General features: G+C 40.0%; 1 protein-coding gene across 1 annotated transcript; it reads right to left on the reverse strand.

Moving 5' to 3' along the window:
• Positions 1 to 5,271: 5,271 nt before the first annotated feature.
• LOC143282422 (uncharacterized) lies at positions 5,272 to 22,974 on the reverse strand. The gene is made up of 3 exons (XM_076588057.1): positions 22,166 to 22,974; positions 8,830 to 8,919; positions 5,272 to 7,506 (listed from the first exon to the last, which is right to left on the reverse strand). Exons 1-3 carry the CDS (start codon positions 22,650 to 22,652, stop codon positions 7,322 to 7,324), a joined length of 762 nt encoding a protein of 253 aa, XP_076444172.1. The 5' UTR covers positions 22,653 to 22,974; the 3' UTR covers positions 5,272 to 7,321.
• Between the last annotated feature and the right edge of the window lie 1,584 nt (positions 22,975 to 24,558).

Here is a 24,558-nt window from a genome sequence, read left to right on the forward strand (position 1 = left end):
AAAACAAAACAAGAACAGAAAAGAAAAGAAAAGGAGAAATCAACTGTATTGCAGCACTACAGACATGTATTTCAATCACAAGAAAAAAAATGATATGGCATTATGGCATCGCCACCTTTTATTCATTGATTTTTTTCTTTAACAGCACTGACAATACAACATACAAACAATTAGCAAGAACAATGTGATCTGCTGGGACTGTTTAATCGTAACATTGCCTCAGACCAATGTATGTATATGATACACAAAAAACTAACAAGAGCCAAAACCAAACAGTAAAAAAACATTTATGATTCACAAAACTCTAACAAGAGCCAAAACCAAACAGTAAAAAACATTCTAAATTCTACATTTAATCTTGGAAAAGTCAAACCTGCTACAAATGACATTTTATCCACAAACATGAAGTTTCAAAGCTGAGACTGCTTTCAAAACAGCATACACTGGTCCAATGATACCCCTACCCCACCCCCCAAAACACCAATACATGTTGTGTCAACCTTTGTAAGTTCAAGGTTTTCTTACAAATCATACATTATGAAAACCCAAACATATATGAAAAAAATCAAGCCCACAAAAAAACAAAACAAAAGCAAAACAAAACAAAAAAACTAAAACTGAGAGTGAAATGTACATAATTTCACAACTCAATTTGGGCGCAATAGCCGAATGGTCAAAGCGTTGTACTTTCAGTCTGAGGGTCATGGGTTCGAATCTTGGTGGTGCCTAGTGGGTAAAGGGTGGAGATTTTTCCGATCTTCCTGGTCAACATAATGTGCAGGCCTGCCAGTGCCTGAACCCCCTTCATGTGTATACGCACGCAGAAGATCAAATACGCACGTTAAAGATCCTGTAATCCATTGTCAGAGTTCTTTGGGTTATGGAAACAAGAACATACCCAGCATGCACAGCCCTGAAAACAGAGTATGGCTGCCTACATGGCAGGGTAAATAAACAAAACGGTCATGAAAGTAAAATGTTAAATGTACATGCTTGTCTGAGTGTGTAGGTGAGCATGCCTGAAATCTGACTGAATGACACAGGAAACAAATGATGAGTGCCCAACAGCAGCCATCAGTCGGTTCTACCCAGGTAGGCAGCCTGTTGTGTAAATGACTCCGTGAGCTCTGACCTTCGATAGGCGCAATATAAGTATTCATATCAATCAAAAAAACAAACAAAAAAAAACCAACCAAAAACAAACAAACAAAAAAACCAACCAAACCCAGTCAAAACAAGAGATTGAAAAAAAACAAAACAACCCCCAAACAACAAAAATCCCACACATTCCAAAAAAATACACGAATGAGAAACTGAATGAACACATGAGATGCAGATCGTTTCAAAACTAGGGCAGAGTGACAGGTTGACAGAACAATAACAAATCAAGAGCACCATCCAGTTATTTCATGAGCAAGAAAACCTAATGATAATTACAGAATAACTAACACAAACAGACCTTCCACTTCAGATCAACAGTAGGAGCAAAAGCTACTTCCTTAGAACTCTAAATAAAATTTAAATTCTACAGCAGACTCCAAAGAAAAAGAGAGGAACACATAAAGAAAGAAAGAACAAGAGATAAAAAAAATAATAAAATGTACAACAGCCAGACCTATCGTTCAATCATTCAACACCAAGTTACCGCTTGAAGGGAAATGGTAAACACACCCACCAACAATAAAAACAATTGTAATAATTTTGGGAATTTGGACTTGAGGGGAAAGGAACTGTTGCCAAAAGATTATTCATCGTCATCTACACTCTCTCAGATACACACCCTTCTTTACAAGATCTGAACAGTGTGTGCGTCAACTCCATCTAAAATCTACCAAAGTGTGCATAGGCAAAGAAACACACACAAGACAGTGGGAGAGAAAGCGGTGTGAGGAGAAAAAGAGGGGGGAGAGAGAGAGAGAGAGAGAGAGAGAGAGAGAGAGAGAGAAAGAGGTGATTGGGAGGTAGGTGACACGGAAGGATAAATAAAAATTTATTAAAAAAAAAAAAAAAAAAAAATTTAAAGGGAAAAGGGGCTGACAGACAGAGCGAGTGAGTGAAATTCATTATGAAACATACCTTTTTCTTTAATTTTTTTTTTTTTAAGTACATTTTTAAAGAAACTTTCCAAGAACTTTCCAAGAGCTGCACCAGCAACGGTTCTTTTTCTAAAATGTTATTCTTTCTTGGAAACACTGTAACACTAAAATTATCACTCTGAATCTAAATCTTTAGAAATAACTGAAATTATACTATTTAGTTAAAAAAAAGAAGAAGAAAAAGAGACAAGTTTCTGTAGAGATCAAAATAAAAAGCATTAAATGATTTCAAATCTAGAAGACCCGTGATGTTAGTTACGCTGAGAACCAAGGGCATCATTTCACAACTCTACTAGTTACCTAAAGGAGAAGGAAAAATCCACAAAGAATCAGATGAACCTTCCTATGCTGAACTCTGCAGCTTACTCTTTTTTTTCCCTCAGTACACAAGGCGTGGTCTTTGCAGTATCAAACTCAAAAGTCAAAAACACAGTGAATGCAACATCTTCATATCAACTCCACAATAAAAACAATGGTATTTATTTCCTTCTTTTTCCAAGAAACTAAAATCAAGATAAGTGTAGATTTATAACTTAAGCTAGTCAAAGTGCCAGCTAAACTGACTGAAGATAAATGAGTATCTGGAAAGCTTAAAAAAAAAAGAAAAAAAAAGAAAAGAAAAAAAGGGTTTGAAAGGTTTTTTTTCAGTCCTCTGTCAAATAAAATAAGAAGTCAGCACATTAATTCTTAAAATATGCTGGATTCAGTTTCTTTGTGCATAACCAAAAGACATCAATGCCATTGCACCACACAACAAAAACCAATTCTGAATGAGGTCCTCACTTCTTAGCCAACACATGCAATCAGAAAGCAGTCCCAGAGCAAACCATTTGCCATATCTTCTGAGCAACAACAACAAACAAGCACAATATGCACTAACAATCTCCGTCAATGTGTCATGATATGTCTCTATCACCACAGCAATACCAATTATTTGTCCTTTGATACTGCATCGCCACTGCGATACTTGCACGTCGTGACTGCAATACATAGGCGCACAAAAGAACGAATGTCACACGTGTGTAAAGAAGCGTTGTCCTTCACAGTACTCATAACCGTTCTTTGGTACACCAACGTGCTGTTTCAATAACCCTCCCACAGCCATCAATCTGAGATTACATCATCCATCAATGCTGGTTCACCTCCTTCATAACAAAGCACCTTCCAGTCTCTCGCCTTCTCCACAACAAGTATTCCATCTCTCCTTGGTGGAAGCACAACCTGAAGACTGCAGCCTGTATCACCCAGCCAGGCCATCACATCACAGACGTAACACCATGGACACGCACAACCATGTTACAGCCGCATCCTTGTTGCGCCGGTGGGAACTATCACCTTCCCTTCAACGCTCCCTTTCCAGCAGCAGCTTTTCTTCCTCAGCAGCAGTTGTTTTTTTTTTTGTGTGTGTTTTGTTTTGTTGTTTTTTATGTTGCATATGTCAAACAGCAGACCATTCATCTGGATCCTCAACTTTCTTTTCTTATTCTTTTTAAAGATGAGTGACATCAGTAGCCATGATGTCAGTCTGGTAGAGTATTATCAGCACTCTAGTTTCCATGCACAGACACACTGCTCCTTTCTCTTACCAGTCCTGGTCGCATCATCATCAGTCATTTTTGCTTGAAAAATGTGTGTAATTCAGTGTTTCTTTACATCAACTGTGATACTCTTTTCGCAATCAGCACTGTTTGCTGATCACTATTTTAACAAAAAATCCGCACAGTTCCTGACATAAATTGCGATACACTTTTCACAATTAATCAGCATTGTTGCTGACTGAAATCTATACAACACACAAAGCAGGCATAGAAGGGAACGATAACATGAAAGACAACATGGAGAAAGAAAGAGAGGTCCTTTCAAAATGGACCATACAACAGCAAGGTACACAGGAACATCTACAATCTAGATAAAGTGACAGCCTAATAGAAAACAGCTTATCTGTCAATTGTGAGGAAGATGCTGACAGTTTATCAAGTGAGATGGACAAAAGTGCAATGATGTGTCCAATGTTGACAGAATAATGCAAACAAAACATTTCTTTCAAGAACTTTGTACAAATATGTGCAAAGCATTAACAATGGAAAACAAAAAGGCAACACATGTGCATCAAGGACTTTGCTGAGTCAAAGAGTGCATCAGACACAGATATGCTTGAGTATTAAATCTGCCCAGGGACTGAATATAACTCTCTGTTCATCTACTCGTCATGAAAAAAAGAGAAAAAAAAGAATCTAACACAATAATCTACGACAATACTGCTCTCAAACAAACATGGACACACACACACATCTGACCATACTCTGATACTGATTCAATACCCTTAGTTTTATGTGGCCAGGAAATCATTCTGACCTACAAGGAAACACTTGTAGCTTTTTAACATCAGGAGCACCCACCATTCCAGCTGCTCAGGATGCGCCCATCTTCACTAAAACGGTGGATTTCTAATCAGCTAATGTGATCTCACAGACTGAGCAATACTTATGCGTCATGTTCATACAAAGGACTCTGGACTGGCACAGGACCAGTCGCAGACTGTCAATTGCAGAACTGCGGAGCAAAACAAACACACTGCAGATCTACTGCTATATCAGTATTAGTACAATGGACTCATCAACACTCTACTGGCACTACTGATTTACCCACACAAGCAGTGGAAGACCTTATCAGATTTGACAATACCAGTTTCCAGTCCCTCTCATTTCACATGGTGGGTCTGGGCATGTTGTAAAACAAGTTCTAAAAGTCTGTCAGTCTTACTGTCCTCATACTGTCCCATGGAAATATCAAACATAATTTTAAGTTCAAATTCAGTGAAGCCCAGTTTCAGTCTAACCACGTTTTCTTCTTGATACCAGCTTCCAAATTGATCAAAATAAAGTGATCCTAAAACATGTTTGATGATCAAAGCAAAGCAAACAAAAACAAACAAAAACCCCCCACCAAACAATCTATATGTGTCATATATAAATAAACAAAAAACCAAAAAAAACAAGCAAAGCAAACAAACACACACAAAAAAAATCTCTATGTGTCATGTTAAAGTTTTTATAAACTCTATGAAGTCACAAGTCTGATCAATCTGAGAGCATGAACAGAAATCACTCAAATTACAGGTAAATATGAAAAAAAAAAAAAAAAAAAAAAAAAAAAAAAATCAATTTGTGGAGACTAAATATCAAAGAAAAAAAAAAGCTATCTATCTTTGGACACACACATACAAGCAGAAGCACCAAATCTCTTGGAAAGAAAAAAAATCCCCACCAAACAAACAAACAAAAACACACACACAAAAAAAACATGTCCATTCAGGAATACACACAAGCAGGACAATCACATCAGATGTTCTAAAACCACAAGTCACAGGTACCACTCTCATCAAGAAGCTCATGATTCCAGTCAGGTTGCCGAACAAGACAATGCTAACTTGTCATCAGACATACATACGAGATGCACACATTCCAATATAAAATTCACTATAGGAAATAATTAAGAATATTCCCATTAGGGATGTCTTTTCAAAAGTAAGAACCTCATCAATTCTGTGTGGAAAACATCTGGAGGAGAACCCAAGTATCCCCCAGAACAGGCATGAGACAGTCAGCCTCTCACTCATACATGAAACTGATATTTTTATTTTATATTTTGGAGGAGGGTGGTATTGGAAGGGGATTTGAGGGGTGGGGGTGGGGTGTCAATTTACTTTAAAAAATCGTTTGAAATTTCTCATGTCTTTTTTTCTCTTTCCATAACTTGTAAGCATCATGTGGTGAATAACGTTGTTATCAAATTTGTCATAAATCCCACCCCCCACATCCCCCTTTTTCTTTTCTTTTCAAACTGACAAAAGGACACACACAGACTCACATTACAGTTACAGACTACATCATGATCAGTACAAGTTCTGCACAGTGTAACCTTAATAAAAATATGACAATAGTAAAACCACAATGGAAACTTGTTGAACGAGGGTCATTCTCTCACAGCCGATAATGCACGCACATATCACATCAAGTTCTTTCCTGGTCTCTTCCACAAAAAGCACACTCGCTAAACCAGCTGTGACACAAGCAGGGGCACATTACAATGTACTGCTGAGTCGTGCAAGCACACCTGTCTCGACAACAGCTCTGCAAGTCGCTTAACCTTTCTGATCTCTATCGATCTCCACTGACAAGACAGACAGGAAGAGAACAATTATTAATGCTGAGAGATTGTGCTCACATAGCACATTTTCCCCAAATTTCACAGCCACCATATCAGTTAGGGTCTTAAGCTGTGTAGGTATCTGACTTACCAAAAAACAGAGTGTGCGCTTAACTTCTTTCAGTAACAACCGCTTAACTTCTTTCAGTAACAACACTGTAAATGCAGTTCAAGAACGAAATGTCTGAAATGGCTACCTCCTTCAATGTAAAATAAACAAAACACAAGAGATCATATCATGCTTCAGATCAAACAGTGAAATTAAGTCCAATATACAGATATATATATTTCCACACACACACAAAGTTGTCATAACTGGGTTCCAAGTAAAAACTGAAAGAAAATGACACCAATATTCAGCTGTTCTTTCCCAGTGAGACAAAGCATATTCTCAAACATTCCAAATCCATTAGTTAAGGTACCAGGCAACTTTCTAAAATCATAAGATCAACTTGCTCATTAGCTGAGTTAAAAGAAAGTTATTCACTGTCACACAAAACTAAACACACAAATCAAAATCATGTGAATGTTAATGATAAAAATCGATTCAAAATTTTGTTTAAAAATTACAAAACAAACCCCCCCAAAGAAAACAGAATAAAAAGCTTGCTTTTTTTTCTTCCTATTTTGAAACACACAAACAAGTTGTTGGTTTTCAGAATCAGATATTTAGGCAATATTGATTGGGAACAAATAACATTCACATGCATGCAAGAAAAAACATAAAAAGAAAATACAGTAAAAAGGAAAGCTACAAGATCTACAAATTGCACTCGATACACTGAACAGTAAGTTGGGAGAAAAAAAAAACAAAAAAGAAAATCAAGGGCAAACTGTCTTTTAAAAAAAAGGGGGTTGTGCAAATGCTTGTCTTCAAAGCCAAAATAACCCACATCAGTTTGAAATCCTGTTTTTAATACAAGCACAATCCTGTGTCAAGTCAGCCCCATGTTGTCCGGCATCTTTCTGTCGTAAGAGTAAGACAACGGAGCAGACGTTCCACAAACTGCTGGTGCTTAAGGGGAGGCGACTGGACTGGACTGGTTGGAGACTCCGTCGCTGTTGGTGTCCTTGGTGTCCATGCGAGGGCGCTTCTTCAGCATGGAGGGGTCAAAGTTGGGGTGTCGCAGGGCGTGCTTGGTCAGGTGGTCACTCCTCATGAAGCGTTTGTCACACATGGGGCAGGGGAACCGCTTCTCTCCTGATCATTTCAAACACAAAGAGCTGGGTTATATACTTATGTTTTCTCACCTGAAAATTCCACATATATGGAGCTAAGCTGTGGGTTATATGATTACGTCTGTTTTCTCTCCTGAAAATTCTACATATATGGTGCTAAGCTGGTTGTAACTTAAACTAGGCCTTTTCTCCTGAAAATCCCACATACATGGAGCTGGTTATAACTATACATTCTTTCCTGAAAATTCAATATACATGGAGGTGGTTATAACTGACCATTCTCTTCTGAAATTTACACACACACATGAAGCTTGTTAAAACTATAAATTCTCTGGAAATGAACAAACAATTAGGCATGGAGATAAAATGATTAACAAATAGTAAAGAGTGGTAACTCTGTACATTCACAAGGTACACAACTTCAAGTCAGTGCTGCTTACGCTACTGATTCAGCTAGCTAGGTAAATAAAAGGTACACTGGAACAAACCCAGACACTTCCTCAAAAAAAGGAAGCGCCGGGCCTGTTCTTATACCGATCATCTGACATGTCCCTACAGCAGCAAAGACAGAAGAAATGTGCAAACACAAATAAATTCTCTCCTGAAAATTCCACAAACATGAAGCTGATGATACATCATCTCCTGAAAATTCCAGACATGGAACTGGTTACAACTATCACAAGTGGGAGAGGTAACACAGTACTGATCATGTAGATGTACATTTAACTAAAAAAACAAAACCCACAAATGATCTGATTAAAAAGAAAGACACTACAATATTGTTGTTAATACAAATAAAAGAGCAAAAGGTTTATATTTTTTTCTGTCATAAAAAAAACAGTATCACTATAGAAATGGCTGTAATTAAATAATTCTACACCAAAATTACATCAAGTTATAGAGAGAGAATCGAGAGACAGAGAGAGAGAGAGAGAGAGAGAGAGAGAGATCTGTTGTTATTGCATCAATGTATGTTTGTTTTCTTTTGTTTTAGTAAGATCAGATGGGATGGCCAGATAAACATCACAATACAAAGACTTGAAATATCAAATTCTGTAAAACAGAAACTTTCTTAAATTAACATATAATTTATCCAAAACAAATGCACATGCACATGTTGACTTTTTTCAAAATCTTTATCATGCACCTGAAGAATATGCACTCTGAATGAAACAGTAAAATTGTAAAAGAGACACATTCATAAATGACCACAAACAAATTTTGCAATAAACATAATAATAGTACAAAGAAAGTAAATAAACAAATTTATGTCAGAAAACAAGAAGAAGAGCAATGAAATAGATGAATGAATTGAATAAAATTTTTATTTTATTTTTTAAGTCACCTGTATGGGTGCGTGTGTGACGTGCCAACTCATCGGAACGAGCAAAGCGTTTCTCACAACCAGTCCACATGCACGGGAACGGGCGCTCACCTGTCAACACAGCATACACAAATTTATACATGCACATTTTCTGTAATTCACAAATTTAACAAAAACAAAATTACCATGGGGGTTCAGACTGCTCATTCACAACCAAATCAATTTTTCAAGGAATGTCTTAGCCACGGGCAATGACTACAAAACGTCCTGCTGTTTAAAAACATCAGCCTTTTGTGCAGAGTGAGTGCAGATCAACAGATGATGACTACAGAACTGGCTGTATGGCATTTGAGTAATATGAAGCTGTGATGAACTTACAGATGGCAAAACACTTCATTCTCATAATCTTATTGTGCCAATGTGCTTGGTGCTCTCAGAAACAGATTTCCGCCCTCCCCCTATTGTGTGATGAACAACAGTGTTCCTTTCCACTGTTCACAAATCAAAACTGTTCACATCTCCAATATAGTCTTGATGATGTATCATTTGTGTCTATTTCTTTCTCAGTCTTTTTAAAACTTTTTTTTAGTTCAATCCTATTTAATTTTTCTGCCCTTTCCTGTGTTTTTTGTTTCCATTATTTGATCACTGAACAAAAATCAAGACCACCAGAATACCGTCAGTTGATCATTAAACTAAAATCAAGCAGCTATCAAAACCAGAGAGTAAACGGATCATGAAACAAATATCCTGAATCTTAACCTCAAAGCTGATACCCTATGCGTATGACTACGAGTAGCTTACATCACACTGACAGTGAAACCCCACCACATTATCTAGAAGTTGTTGATCAACTTACTGGTACTTGACTTGCCAAAATAAACCCTTTGTAATGGCAGCAAAATAATGTGTGTGTGTGTGTATGTGTGTATGTGTGTGTGTGTGTGTGTTATTATCTATATCAATCTGCAGTGTAGTGTAGTGTCATATAGTGCCATGTAGTGTAGTACAGAGAGAGAGGGAGAGAGAGAGAGGGAGAGAGAGACTCAGACTCAGAGTCAGAGTCAGAGAGAGAGTCAATCCGTGAACAATACCAACATCATGAACATGCCTCAAAACTGAAAATTGTGAAATATTGAGAATTAAAAAATATCTGTATTCGATGAAGTCTAACACAGGAACAGGAATCACTAATATCATTAACAGTAAAGGTCAGTGTCAGTGAGTGTCAGTGAGTTAGTTTTGCCACATGACCTTGGAAGGGATGGTATGGGAAAAAAAAATCATAAACAGGGTGTCCTGTTTTTATTTCTTAATTTCTATTATTGTTATCATTCTAGTCATTCTCTAGGAAAATAATCAACAAGTATGTAAGTTCAATGTCTTGTTTTGACATCCTCATTGATGATCTTGTCCACACCCTTTAGCTGGGCCTACACTTGGAAATGGGACACTGAGTGTCTGACATGTTTCCTATCCTGCCATAGCCTATTAACCCCCTGACCGCGGCGGATGAGTGTGCTTGTCAGCGAAGCGCTGCAGGTTGCCTCACCGAGATCCAACAGAGCTCGCTAGGCCAAGATGTCAGGCATTACTGTTTACTTGGACTTCTTCCTCTCAGTAATATATCGTTTTTATTCAAGAACATCAATTTCATCACTTAAAAGTACACACAATATAGTAACTGCACTTTTCAAATTCAGACACCAATCTCATTTCATGAATGTTCAGCTGTCAAGGGGTTAATACGACAGATTCCACTGAAACAGAAGACCTTGATGTGAACTTGTGCCAATCGGGGAAAAAAAGACTGAGGTCAAACAAAACTAGGTTAGGTGTACTGTTTGCTGACTGACCGCCCGAAAGGACCATGCGGACAACAGGTGATAAGAGAGAGAGACCAGCCTGTTCTAAACCAGTAGCAACCACAACTGTTTTAATGCAGCAACAATGTGACATTTATAACCTCACCAAGTGAATCTTCCCTTACTAATATAACAGTAATTATACCAGCGGCAACCTGAACCAACTGCTCCCCCTCCCCCACCACCTTACCCACCATTCTTCTAAATTTTCTTCTTTTTTTTCTCCTTCATGTTTCTCTTCTATCAGGCCGATTACTCTGGTGATAATAATTTTAATCTCATGTTAATATTGATATTAGCATTATTTTACTATATTATGTATTGTTTGTTTATGAATGTTATTTGATACAACTGATAATATGGTTCATCAGCCGTCATGATAAAATTGAAGTGCAACGTTGTGAGCACAGTATAAGCTTTAAGCTTGCTGATGCTCTTTTGTCATTCACTGCATTGTAATCATGTGTATTGTTGAATAATTAAAGATTATTTAAACCAACCAACATTTTTTGTGTGGCAACAATGTGACATCTATAACATAACTTGGTGAACTATTCGTCACTTACCAAAACAGTAATCATACCACATTACCAGTAGCAACCACTAACGTTTTCGCGTGGCAACAATTTGACATTTATAACCTAACTTGGTGACCTATTCATTACTCATATTTATGACAGTAACATACAAGTAGCAACCAATACTGTTTTACTTTTTTAGTGTGGCAACAATGTGACACTTACATTAGTTAAGTAGTTATATTTATAATAACTTGGTGAACTATTCGTTACTTATCTAACAGTAATCATACAGTTGCAACCATCAATCCAATACTGCTGTAGTGTGGCAAACATGAGACAGTTATAACCTCACCTGGTGAATCATCTGTTGTGTTATTATACCAGCAGCAACCAATACTGCTTAAGTGTGGCGACAATGAAACATAAATTTATAACATCATTTGGTGCATTATGTTTTTTTGTGTTTTTTTTGTTGTAGTTGTTTTGGTTTTTAATGAAACAGTAATTACAACAGCAGCAACAAATATTGGTTTGTTTTTTTTCTTGTGGCAACAATTTAAGACTTGGTGAATTATTTATCACTCATATAAAATTCAAATAAATTAATATATATGTCTATGTGTGTGTGTATGTGTTCAATTTTATTGCTTTCTACCCTGCCGTTTTAAATTTTTTTTTATGATAAATGCCACTCATTCAGCTTGCTTTCAGTCTGTCAAGTTTAAGCAGACTGCTGTTAACTAAGCTACGTCAGGTCTCTTCTGACTACTTGTCTACATTATATTGTACAAATCATACCTGTACATTATATAACATACAACCTATGGATGGAGTGTGGTGAGGAGTGGTTTGATGTCTTGTGTAATGAAGAGAGAGATTTGTAGACAGAGAGATAACACTAAACACTGAAATGTTTAATGTCATTAGCTGTAAAGCTCTAGTGACACAGTACAAATCAAAACAAAAATGGTAAGAGAGAGAGAGAGAGTGGGGATGGAGAGGGATCGGTTGGGCAGGTACAGCTGAGCAAGGGGGCGTGAGGGGTTGGGGAGGCGGCAAACAGTACGTGAAGGAAACCTGTGCGCGCGCGCGTCGTTTTAAGCGCAAGACAGCTTTGTATCCCCCTCCCCCACGTGACTACTGTATAATGTCCTCAGAGAAACAACACCATCAAGGAACTTGTTCAGAACTTGGAAACCCGAGCTGTCACTACCTCCACCACCTCCAATTTACCACCGTCCTACCAGCCTTCTGTTCTCCCTCTCACCCACTGGCACAAGGCTTTATCTCCTGCCGTTGTATCGCCCCCTTCCCTGCCTCCCCCTCTACTCCACCCGCCAACCCCACCCCACCTCCTCCACCCATCTCGACTATATACCCCGTGCACCTGCCGACTCGCTAACGGTTTGACGACGGCCAGAGGCAGTGTGGGATTTACTGGTAATATAGAAATCCTTTTTCCTCCCTCTCTCTCACCCCTTACCTCGCTCCCCCCTACACCACCATTGCCACTCTACCACCGCCGCCACAACCCTCCCCCTTAAAAAAAAAAAGTCCCGCCGACCCCTAAGTCGCTGGAACAAAGACCCGAACGGGGGACCCGTTCTTTGTGTTTGTGTGGGGGTTGGCGACAGGACGACAGTCATGGTGGAGGAGGAGAGGGAAAGGAGGGAACGGGGTTTGATAGGTGGTGGGTGTGCAGATGTGGATGGAGGCCCGGATAGGAACTCAAATTGCAACTAAGAACTGACTTGGTAGAACCATGGTTGAAAACACTAACTGTCACAACATATACATGTGACTGCAGTTAACCAAAACAAGAGAGGAAAGGGGTATGAGAAAGCCTGCAATGAGCAATGGCACACAATAAGAGGGAGGATGGACACACTCACGACAGAAACACAGGAACACACACACACACACACAGAGGCCGAGACAATGTCAATGAAGAGATTGCAGTGGCCAACAAGTTTACATCATCACAACAAACAGACGAAGTAGGGGAGTTCGTGGACTTTGCTTTTTGGAGGTGGGTCTCCCTCTATATATATCTCTCTCCATCCTCTCTCTCATTATTGTCATGTTGCTTGTATTTGTCTTTTTAATGGGGCGTTGCTCTTGACAACCAAATTTAACGATGCGGGCGCAGAAGAGGGAGGAGGGAGCACCTGCTGCTAATAATGGACGCACGCGCGTTACCGCTGTCGCTGCCCTTTCTTCAGTCCACATGCACCCGTCCTGTAAGTGTGTGCACGCGTACGCGCGTGTGCGCGTTTTTCTTCTTTCTTTCCTTTTTCTCAACTTCCTCGTGGCCCTGTCTCTTCCCTACAACCCTATTCCTCTTTCGTGCGCACACAACTTTCTCGCCGCCGCACACAACTTTCTCGCCGCCGCACTCATGTGGGAGGGGTGGGTATGGGGGTAGGCGTGGAGTGGGTGGCGGTTGCGCGTGTGTGCCTTTGACTTATTTCAGAGAGATGGGGGTGGAGACAGAACGTGTGTGTGTGTGTGTGTGTGTGTGTGATGAAAAAGAGATCCCAAATACTGCACGAACACCTGCCCTTTTATACACCATGCAAGCACACACACACACACGCACACACACACACACACACGTCGCCTTTCTTTGTCAGTTCTGCTTCTTTGCTGTCGGGCGTGTGTGCGTACGTGTGTTTTGACCTCGCAACATCCAGCTGAGCTCTCTCCCAACATCCTCCTCCCCATTCCCCGATCCTACGCCCTCTCTTTCAACACACACACACACGCGCGCGCGCGCGCGATTAAAGTGTATTGTCGAGGGCAAGTGTGACGGTCGTGAGCAACTGAAAACACACGAGAGAGAGAGAGAGAGAGAGAGAGAGAGACAGCGAGAGGGGGCAAGGATTACCATTGTAAATAACACACACACACGCACAGAGCCGAGAGACTGACAGAGCCTAGGTTTTTGTTGTTGTTGTGGTGTTTCTTTTTTTAGAAACCAAGGTTCAGTTCGACTTTTAATCATCGGCCACAGCGCCGATCTCCCAGAATGGTCAACAGCTGCAGTGTTGACCGACATGTCCAGGCCGGCTTGACCCTTTCCATAGCCTACATGTCAGTGGACACGCACGCACAAGATCAAAATTAATACACAGTAGTAGTTACTGATCTCGTAATCCATACCATGTCTGTGAGAGGGGACAAGAAGGTGTTTGGTTGTAGGGGGGAGGGGAGGGGGGGGGTGTATTTTAATTAAATCGAAAAAGAAAATGACCACTCGTCGAGTGCCAAAACTTTATCTCTCTGTATCATCATCAACTTCACCACAAAAACAATCAACAAAACCCGCAGCAGTTGGCTAGAGAGAGAGAGAGAGAGAGAGAGAGAGAGAGACAACAGACAAAATCGAGCGCTGCAGAAGAAAGAAGGCCGTGGAGACTGACAGCTCCGTTTCCTTTTCGGGAAAATAAGAGCCCGAAATAGACGAGAAGGGGGGCGTGGTCACTCGGGCTGCACGTGCATGACTGCACTTTCTGGATGCACGTGAAATGGAATGGAAACGAGGCACGTGCACGTATATAAATAAACACAAGAAAGCGACTGGCTCTTTGACGTACACATACGTCATCTTCCAAGGGTCGGATTGTTGACGAGATAGAAGCAGTGAGGATGAGGAACACGTTCGTTCCATACTGACATGACAAGGGACTGGAATTTAAAACACACGTCACTTTCACGAACTACCATGGCAACAGAAGAGAAAGAGAATGGGGCGATTGAGGCGGGGCCGGGTGGAGATGTGTTCAAACATCCCCTCAGTCTGCTCCGTCCAAACAAGTAGGTACATGTATCATGAATAAAGTACAGTCCAGTTTTCATGATACTGTTGGTGTATACAATCCAATGAAGAATACACTTTTCCTATAAAAACAAGGGGTTTTATTTCATTTTTCCATAGGTTGCCCGCATTCGACAACACCGTTCTGGGTGCATGCATTCTATTTCAACATCAGTAACTAAGTAATACTACGTTTATTGAAAGTCCAATACATGCATTCACTTTGGTTACAGGTATATGTGATTAAAATATTACTGTTGAAAACCGGGTGTGACGGATGTTTAAAAAATTTTTTTTTTTTTTTTAAAGAAGAGAGAGAGAAAAAAAGGAAGGGTTGTTTGGAAACAACCTACTAGTCACACGTAAGTTGACTCGATTATGTCGTCATCATGTTTGAATTGAAGCACCCGCTTTTAGCGCGGGGACGTGCATGACTAGACTGGATCAATCCTCAGACAAGAGGAGAGAGCGACAAGAGAAAGGAAGGAAAAGTAGGTGAGAGCTCACAATAACTGGGACAAAACAAAGAGAGAGAGAGAGAGAGGGTGTGTGTGCGTGTGTGTGTGTGTGAGAGAAAGAGAGAAAAGGATGGGGGCGGCAAGAAGGGGTGGAGAAGGAAGAAGGGGGTAGGAAAGGAAGAAGGCGAGGAGGTGGGATGGGGGGAGAAAGCGAAACGGAACAAAGGACATGGTTTGTGTCTGCCCGGACGCAAATTTAAATACAGGTGTCTCACCCCGCACGCGTCTTACTGGCTGCCGGGGGAGGTGGGAGTCGTCTTTAGGTTTAACCTCGATTCGAGCCCTGCCCCCCATCCCCACCCCGTCCACCTAACGATCACACTGTATGTGTATGACATATGGCACGCGGCTCGCACGCGCCCGACGTGTGTGTATGGAGCGTAACAAATAAATATTAAAACGCTGACGAAATGACGGAGGGACAGGAGCAGAGGAAAGTGTGTGCCTTTTGGTGTGTGAAGGTAGTGGAGGCAGAGGTTTGTGTGTGTGTGTGTGTGTGTGTGTGTGTGTGTGAGAGAGAGAAAGTGAGAAAGAGAGTGAGTGTGTGTGAGTGCTGAAAAAGAAAAAGCTAGGTCAAGCTAAAATTTTCACCAAGTTGAATTACTGAACAGAAATACCTAACACAGAAGCTTTAACTACTTAAGAATTTGAAAACAAAAGTCCTATCACTTGACCATACTTTCCAACACTGAATGAGTGTGCATACTGCAGTACAAGTTTTTTTGTTTGTTTTGTTTTTGATTGAGTGTCTTTTCACATACTCTGATACTGTGATACCGAATGTCAGTGTGTGTGCGTGCGTCTGTGTGTGTCAGTGTACATGTGTACATATATATATTATACACACACACACACATATATATAACACATTTGTGGTCTGTTGCCAGTGGTCTTTTGCAAGGCATTGTCGTATTTGTCTAAGTGGCATCAAATGAGGCAATGTCCTTTTGGATACATATTTTGACAATATACTGAAAATATCAATCATTGGGTGATTCTAATTCAAGTTCAAGGTCACAGAAAGTAAATTCTGGTATCCATGTGTAAAAACGTATGCATGTGTGTGTATGTGTGTGCGCACATGTGTATGTCTGTGTATGCTTGTTTAATTCAAGGCCTTTTAAACTTGAATGATATTAGTGTATTTATTATGATTATACTAGATAATTTATCACAAAGTTAAGTGTATTCAAATTTGCAGGAAGACACTAATCATATCCTTTGTTCCATTTCTATGTCCCTTTTTTGTACCAGAGAGAGAGAGAGAGAAGAGAGAGAGAAAGGGTTAGTGTGTGTGTGTATGTGTGTGTGTGTGGGTGTGTGTGCATGCATACATTTGTGCTTCTGGAAAAACTTTGATGGAACTTTGCCACAGTAGGTGTGGAATATTAATTAACAGATTATATATATATATGACTGTGACATGGTCGAAGGTCACAAATTCCAAAGCACTGTCTTGCTCTTACACCCAGTAGTTTTCAAACAATGTGGCTGACTTAATTGACTTTGAGCACACCTGAAGCCATCCTTCATGCTACTCTGAGAGTTCTCCCAACCTGAGGTCTTCCCAAGTGACATTGACTGTAAAAAAAAAAACACAGGGTAATGTGTCCGGTCTGTGAGTGAGTGTCAGCATGCCCAGCTGACATGTTCACTGTGGCAGTCACTGGCATATCTGGTTGGATAGATTTTACTACACGGTGTAACATACTAGCCAGAGATGTCCAGTTCTATTATTTTCTGTTATCAGAAGAGAAGGAGATCAACTGAGCCAGCCATTCACTCCTCATCCACAAACTCTGCCAATAGGCCATTGCTGAGAATACAGGTCAACTGGACTGTGCCAATACAGGCAAGACTTCCCTGTTCCTTCTCAGGGTTTTTGCTATCAACAAAGAAACTGTCAAAACTCAAATTTATGCACTGCACACTTTGATATATGATGCAACTGATCAAATAATCTAATTCCATTCTTATAGTAATAGCCATCTATATTTTGATCATTGATGACAATACTCACTCCAAAAATGTCTTGGAAGTTGAAATAATATCAACAACTCCTTGGGTATAGTTTAGAGCTTTTAAGTTTCAGTACCTCAGATACTGGCACTGAAATGTAATGTATTTCTTCTCCTACTCCAAGGCATAAAGCAAATTCCAAGTGGGATTCTACAGCAGAGCAATCCATTTGAAGCGTCTTGGGAGCCCTGCAATTTCGGGTCCATCAGATCCACTAATGCAGATGCCCAACTGAAGAAGTTGCAGATCCAAGGAACCAAAAGCCTGCCTGACCACCTTCCATGAACTTCTTCAAGAAGCACTGAGATTGAGAACAACTGATAACCTACTGGAAACAGTTTTTCGTCAGTTGAACAAAGGTTCATCATAGAGAAGAAAAAACAACCCAACAACCTTTAATAAGAGAAAAAAGGCTGCCTCCAACCAGCTCTGTTCCTTTGCGAGTGTCACAACCCTCCCTCCAACTTCATCCCACCACACACACAGACTGTGACAGAGAAAGCTTGCTTGTTGTGGAGCAAGGTATGTATCATATATATATTCATCATGCCATTCCTGGTAATTTTTACTCAGAAGAAGGGGTAAGTCACACCTCTGATTTCCATGAACCCAACTGAAGAACAAAAGCTGCCTTCATAGCCACCCAGCTGTCTGTGACACCATCCTTCTCCTCACACCCCTTACACACTGTTATATACACACTCAATCAGTCAATGACTGTGCTGTGTGGCAGACAGAATTTTTTGGAGCAGGATGATCCATTGCATACAGCTTTACTCACCAAACAAGAAAGAGAGCATGTTTGTGCTTATGTGCAAGTGTGTGTGTGTGTGTGTGTGTGTGTGTGTGTGTGTGTGTGTGTGTGTGTGTGTGTGTGTGTGTGCGTGCATGGGCATGAGTGTTTGTGTGCACACACATGTAGAGTTGAATCATGTGTATGCATAGTTTGCATAACAAAGAGCTCCAAACAAGCCTAAAGTGTCCTTGAATTGTATAATACAAAAACAGTCAAGGTCATCTTTATTACCATGATCCTATGGCCATAAAATCACAGTAAAAACTGAAAATAAAAGGTTAAAACATTATCAGTTGATCCTAAGTTGAATGCTATACAAACATACTTTATTTATTTTCATGAAACAAAAAATCGAATTATAAAGATTTAAGTGAGTTGTTTCTGTTTTTCATCAGAAACTCTATTTTCACCTATACTTTTCTTTTAGTTTTAGTAACCTAGTTAGAAAGTTCCACTTCCCTATCTGTTAGATTAAACTTCAAAGTAAATTCCTCCCCCATCCTGATGGTTTAAAGTTCAAATAAATAGGGGCAAAGTTTTTTCACAAGCAATTTTGCAAACCAGACCTTTTTTGGTACTGCACGTACCCAATCCTCCCCTGCAAATCTGTTCACAGAGACTGAGAGAGACACTGACAGAGCATTCCACAGCAAGAGAAACTAAGGAGAAACTAAGGTTTAAACACTAGTAAAAACAAAACTCAAAAGGTTATACTGAAACTGTAAAGAGTGATGGGCAAGGCAATAACGGGTATTAAAAAAAAGAAAGAAAAAAAGAGTCTGGTTCAAATCTTGCTTCACTATTTATCATTATCACTGTTTTTGATATATATATATATATATATCACTTAAATTAACAGAATTGCATCAGACATGACTAAGCAGCTCATATAACAGGATGAAAAAAAAATTGTTTTAAGGAAAACTGAGCCATGATACAATGATTTCTTCATTGAAAAATAAATAAATGAAAAGGGGGGTGCACAGTTTCCTCTCACTTCTTGATAGGGCTGAAAATTTTTTAATGTTGCTGAAAAACAGACAGAGAGTCCAAGGTAGCTGCATAGGAATTATGAGTTAATTCAGACAGCAACTCAGCAAGGTTTATGATCACTGTCAGTGTCAGTATTAGAGAATGTTGTGTGACAAAAATAATTGTTGACTAAGTCATGACTGTTGCTGCTTTTTAGTTTGCATCAAAACAGCTTGAAATAAGTTAAAATAATTTGAGTATATGCTTGGACAAATTTCTGTCTTCCAAGTAAGTTCGCGCATGCGTGCGTGCACACGCGCTCATGTGTGTCTGTCTGTGAGAATAGATCAGCTTTTAAATTGCTGGGCAGGCTAGGATATCTAATTCAATCAGGCAATGGATATACTTACCAACTGTAAATGTTTGAAACATATTAATTCAACATGAAATTAAACATTAATTCTAACTGTAAATATTCAACTCATATAATTTGGCTTTCATTCCTCCACTCCCAGTTTTGTGTATCAACATATAATTAAGGTCTATTTCAATTTTTTTTTTTTTAAATAGAAAAATGTGAATAACTATGAACCTTATCACAATCCTAGTTTTACTGACTTAGCTCCCTTAACTGTAGCCTGCTGCATCCTGATGAATTGTGCACTGGTGACTATTGATCACTGATCATCATCATGATCATCATGTCTAAAGAATGTCAAAGTAGGAAGAAGAATAACCCATAAAAAAAATGTTACAATTGGTTTTAAATATCAAACAAGGACTAAGTCAGTTAATAAGTCATTAAGTGTTACTCTTTATAACTTATAAATATAAGACAACTGTATATGAATGATTCTTGAAAACTATTGCAGTGTTATGTGCCTTTGTGAGTTTTGAAAAGAAAGGAAGGTAACAGACAAGTTAAAATGCTCAGCTGCCAATACAGAGGGGTCGTGGGGGTATGGGTTCGAATCCTGCTCTCACCCTTTCTCCCAAGTCTGACTGGAAAATCAAACTGAGCATCTTGTCATTCAGATGAGACAATAAAGTGAGGTCCTGCATACAGCACTCACTTGGCACACTGAAAACGAATCCATGGCAATGAGAGTGTTGTCCTCAGGCAAAATTCTGCAGGAAAAGGTGTGATTACTGTGATGTCATAAGCAAATAAGCAAAATAACCTTTAAAACTTTTATCCCTTGACTGATGAACCTTAGTGAAATGAAATTTGTACGGCAGTTCTATGCTACTTTTCAATGGTGTCACTGATTTTACTGAACGAAAATAATTCAATCCTACGAGGAAGAAGTCCTGAAACGGAGTGGCGACTGACCACCTGATCTCTGTCTTATCTGAGTGAGGTGACAGCCATTCACTGACCAAAGAACTTGTCAGCAGCAGTCACGGGGTTACACTTACAGGATTAGTTTTTGGTAGCTGTATGCACAGATTTAGTTCAAAATATATAAAGATTTTTTTTTTTTAAAAGAGTCTAGATCAATGCATTAAAATGCTCTGTGATTAAAATCACAAAATTTCTCTTCACACTCGGTGAATTTGATAGCAAATGTCTGAGGGTGTAAACACACATGAAACGAGAAATGGTCAAGAGAAATCCAAAGGACTAAACTTCTTTACTGTCAGATTTTACATTCACCTGTAAATCATGGCCTATCATGATATATCTCTAAATTATCAAACATTCTTGCATTGTGTGCTAACAGTAACAGTGTATCAATACCATCATCATGACAGAGCAGTCATTCCTAAACACTGCATAAACTATTGAAAAGATATAATGACAATGGAAGGTGAAAGAGTGAAATAAAGATTCAACATCCAAAGAAGTATTTCTCAAGTATGAGAAAGATGTGTGAGGGAAGAGGAGTGGGGAGGAGGTGGCACCACTGATGTCAACCAGTGTCAAGCAAACTATTGAATCAGAATAGGACCAAGGTGGAGAAAAAAGGTGAAGAAACAGCAAGCTGAATAACATTTACAACGTTATAACAAAGTAGCTGATCATGGCAATCCTCTTCAACTGAACCAGTCAGTCACTGCCTTTTCTTATTTCCCATATTTCATTTTCCATGGCAACACATTGGATTTTCATTTCCGTTAATCAACAAACATAGCCTGGCTTTCAATGGTAGTGTTAATTTTATAGTGTTTCATGTCATACATGTCCTGTAAATGAATTATGTTGAGGAGAGCACTAGTCTCTTCTGATTTCAGTCAATGATGAAAGGCTGGTCCCGACTTGCAAGCTTCTCCTACACAGCATAGTTAACAGTGCAGAGGGTGTGTCCCCTGGCTACGTTCAGCTTTACCTTTGCTTACACCGTTTGATCAAGCCTGGAGCAATGTTAAAGAAAAAAGACAGACACAGAGCCAGTTTGACACTTTTAGGATCCAAAAATTTACCACTTTAAGATCAGAAACCCGCGTGGAACTGTCTAGACTTATCTAAAGTCTATCAACCAAACGCCCGTCTAACAGTGATCAACACAACAGTTTTGTTGGTTGTGAAGCGCATTACAGAACACCTAAAAATAGCTCTCCTACGAATGAACGAGGTCATTTTACAATTCAGCTGACAACAACAGACACGCATTTTATGCTTTTTTTAATTTCCTATTTTCTATGCTGGTTGTCCTAAACTTAAGCTTTCCCCCAAGTTCTCATCCCACATCCCAAAACTCCCGTGTAATGTGTTGCAAAGGCGTGTTGTGTTTGGAAGCCAAACCACCCAAGGCCACTGAGGGCGCTCGACAGATCGACCATGCCTCAAGCCCAAACAAAGAAATGGCGCGCTTCGAATTCGACATAAAGAGGTCAACCGTTCTTACCTGTGTGCGTCCGAAGATGTGCTTTCAGATGAGAGCTTTTGCCGTAGACTTTGTCGCAACCCTTGTAATGACATTTGTGCAGTTTTTTGGCGTCACTTTTACACACTTTATCTGACTTAGCAGGCCAGTCGCAGGTAGGCGTGGTCCTCCGTGCTTTGCTACCACTGAGTGAGTGGTAATTGTGCATGTCAGTTGGGTGAGGGGCTCTCCCTTCGAACTCGGATCTCGGTCGTTCTTGCCTGTATTGCTTTAGATCTGTGAGAATTCTGGCCAACATGACCGTTTCGGCAATCTGCTTTCTTCTGTCCATCTCTGATTCGGGAGGCATGGCGCGGAGTTCAGCGTAGTTGGCGTTTTCATCTGTGCCATCTCCAGAGCCAGAGGGCTTGGTTCCAACCGTTTTCTGCGGTCTGGAAGAAGACATAACAAGAAGACATTCTGCTGCCATGTTTGCTTCAAAATCTGTAATATTCCCGTTATTTGTCATCTTGGCTGGTATTTTGTAATATCCCGTGGCCACTTTGGAGACGCTTGATGGGCGTGGATGAAAACGGTGCGTTCACAACAAAGCACACACTGGTGCAGCCCGCGTGGTCGACTCGTTTTCCGATCGAAACTTGTCGGCACAATGGCTGTCTCTCTCTGATTTGACCTTGGCCGGAGTTTTTTACGAACAAGTCCCCGTAGAAATGATCAACTACCTGGGAAATCGTAGCTTTTGTCCTTCTGAACCATGGGAGTCAGTTTAACATCACAGCTGATCGCGTCAACTCACTTGGATGAAGTGTACACGAGTAACGGCCTACAGCGCTGCGTGGTCTCAGCTTACCGTGCCGCGTGCGTTGTGGGCGGCTCCCAGTTGAAGATACGGAAATGACGTCGCATTGTCACACACATTTCGATTGGCTAAACGTTTCCGAACGCGCGAGTGTCGGATTCACAAGAAAAAAACTACACGGATCTATTAAATGTGTAACAAAGGTTGGAAACTGAAAACTTAAGTCGGAGATTCAATAATCCCAACACACATTAATAATAATTATGCTCCGGTGTTTGCATGTTATGCAACAACACACAGCATCACGTGACACCCAAGATACAACAGCAGATATTTGGATAGTAGCCCCTTCGGCAGTCGCGAATGACACGGCAAGTTTTCATTGTGTTGTTGATGTGTTGGGCACATCGAGCTCAGTGGTTGGGCAGCAGGCCGTACCGTATAACACACGTGGGAAAAAAAGAAGAAGGGTCAGCCAAGGTGAAAGCACACAGACGATCACGTCACAGTGATGGTCAAAGTGCAAAGAAATTGCCGTCAACCACACAAACATTTATTTACGTGTTTGCTTTTTGTGTCTGTGTTTCGTTCGCTCATTCATTACGTCATGCCGTGTGTGTAGCCGGGTAGGAGGGCTGGCGGGAACAGCTGATCATGCGTGTTATCAAACTGGCTCTCCCCTCTTCTCTGTCGTGTGGGGTGACCCCCCAGCTATGCAGGGCCGGGGGGGTCTTGGCCACTGTCTGAGGTATCACTGATTGCGTGACCGTTTCAGTGATACCGAGTGTGAGCAGTGGATATAATGGTTTATGTTGCAATGTTCATATGTATTTATTTTATTTTTATTATTTATTTACGTATTTATTCTTTTTTTTTTCCCCTCAAGACCTGACAAAGAGCGTTCGGTTACGCTGCTGGTCAGGCATCTGCTTGGCAGATGTGGTGCAGCGTATATGGATTTGTCCGAACGCAGTGACGCCTCCTTGACGGAGCTACTGAAACTGAAACTGTTCATGTGTGTGTGTGTGTGTGTGTGTGTGTGTGTGTGTGTGTGTGTGTCACGGTGTGTGTGTGTGTGTGTGTGAATCAGAATCAGAATCAGAATCAGAATCAATTTTGACCAAGGTTTATAAGACACGCGTGCAAAGTTACATGAAACCACGCACAAAAAAGCAAAACAAAAAATAGACGGATAAACATTGAACAAGACATTGAATCACTATTGCACGCTATGGCGTTTTTGATAGCAGTTACTGACAAATTTCCCAAATAGTCCCACACGTTTGTCTTCCAGTATTAGCTGACGGGGTTTAATAATATTCAGTGGAATGTAATTTAGGATTTTTTGTATGAATTCTATTCTAACTTCTTTGTATAATTCGCAGTCATCTAAGAATTGAAATTCATCCTCTGTTGTTTGACATCAGTTGTAAACGTAGTCTCCTTTCTTTTGGAATGTCGAAATATCGGCCTTTTTCTATTGCTAAATCACGACAGGATATTCTTAATTTCCACAATAATTGTTTTTGATTATAATTAAGATATCCTTCAAGCAAATAAGGCTCGGTTCTGTATTCACGAGTAATTTTATTATAGAATAGTAGTTTAGATTTAT

Source organism: Babylonia areolata, chromosome 5 (genome assembly GCF_041734735.1).
Source record: "Babylonia areolata isolate BAREFJ2019XMU chromosome 5, ASM4173473v1, whole genome shotgun sequence".
Taxonomy (NCBI): Eukaryota; Metazoa; Mollusca; class Gastropoda; order Neogastropoda; family Buccinidae; genus Babylonia; species Babylonia areolata.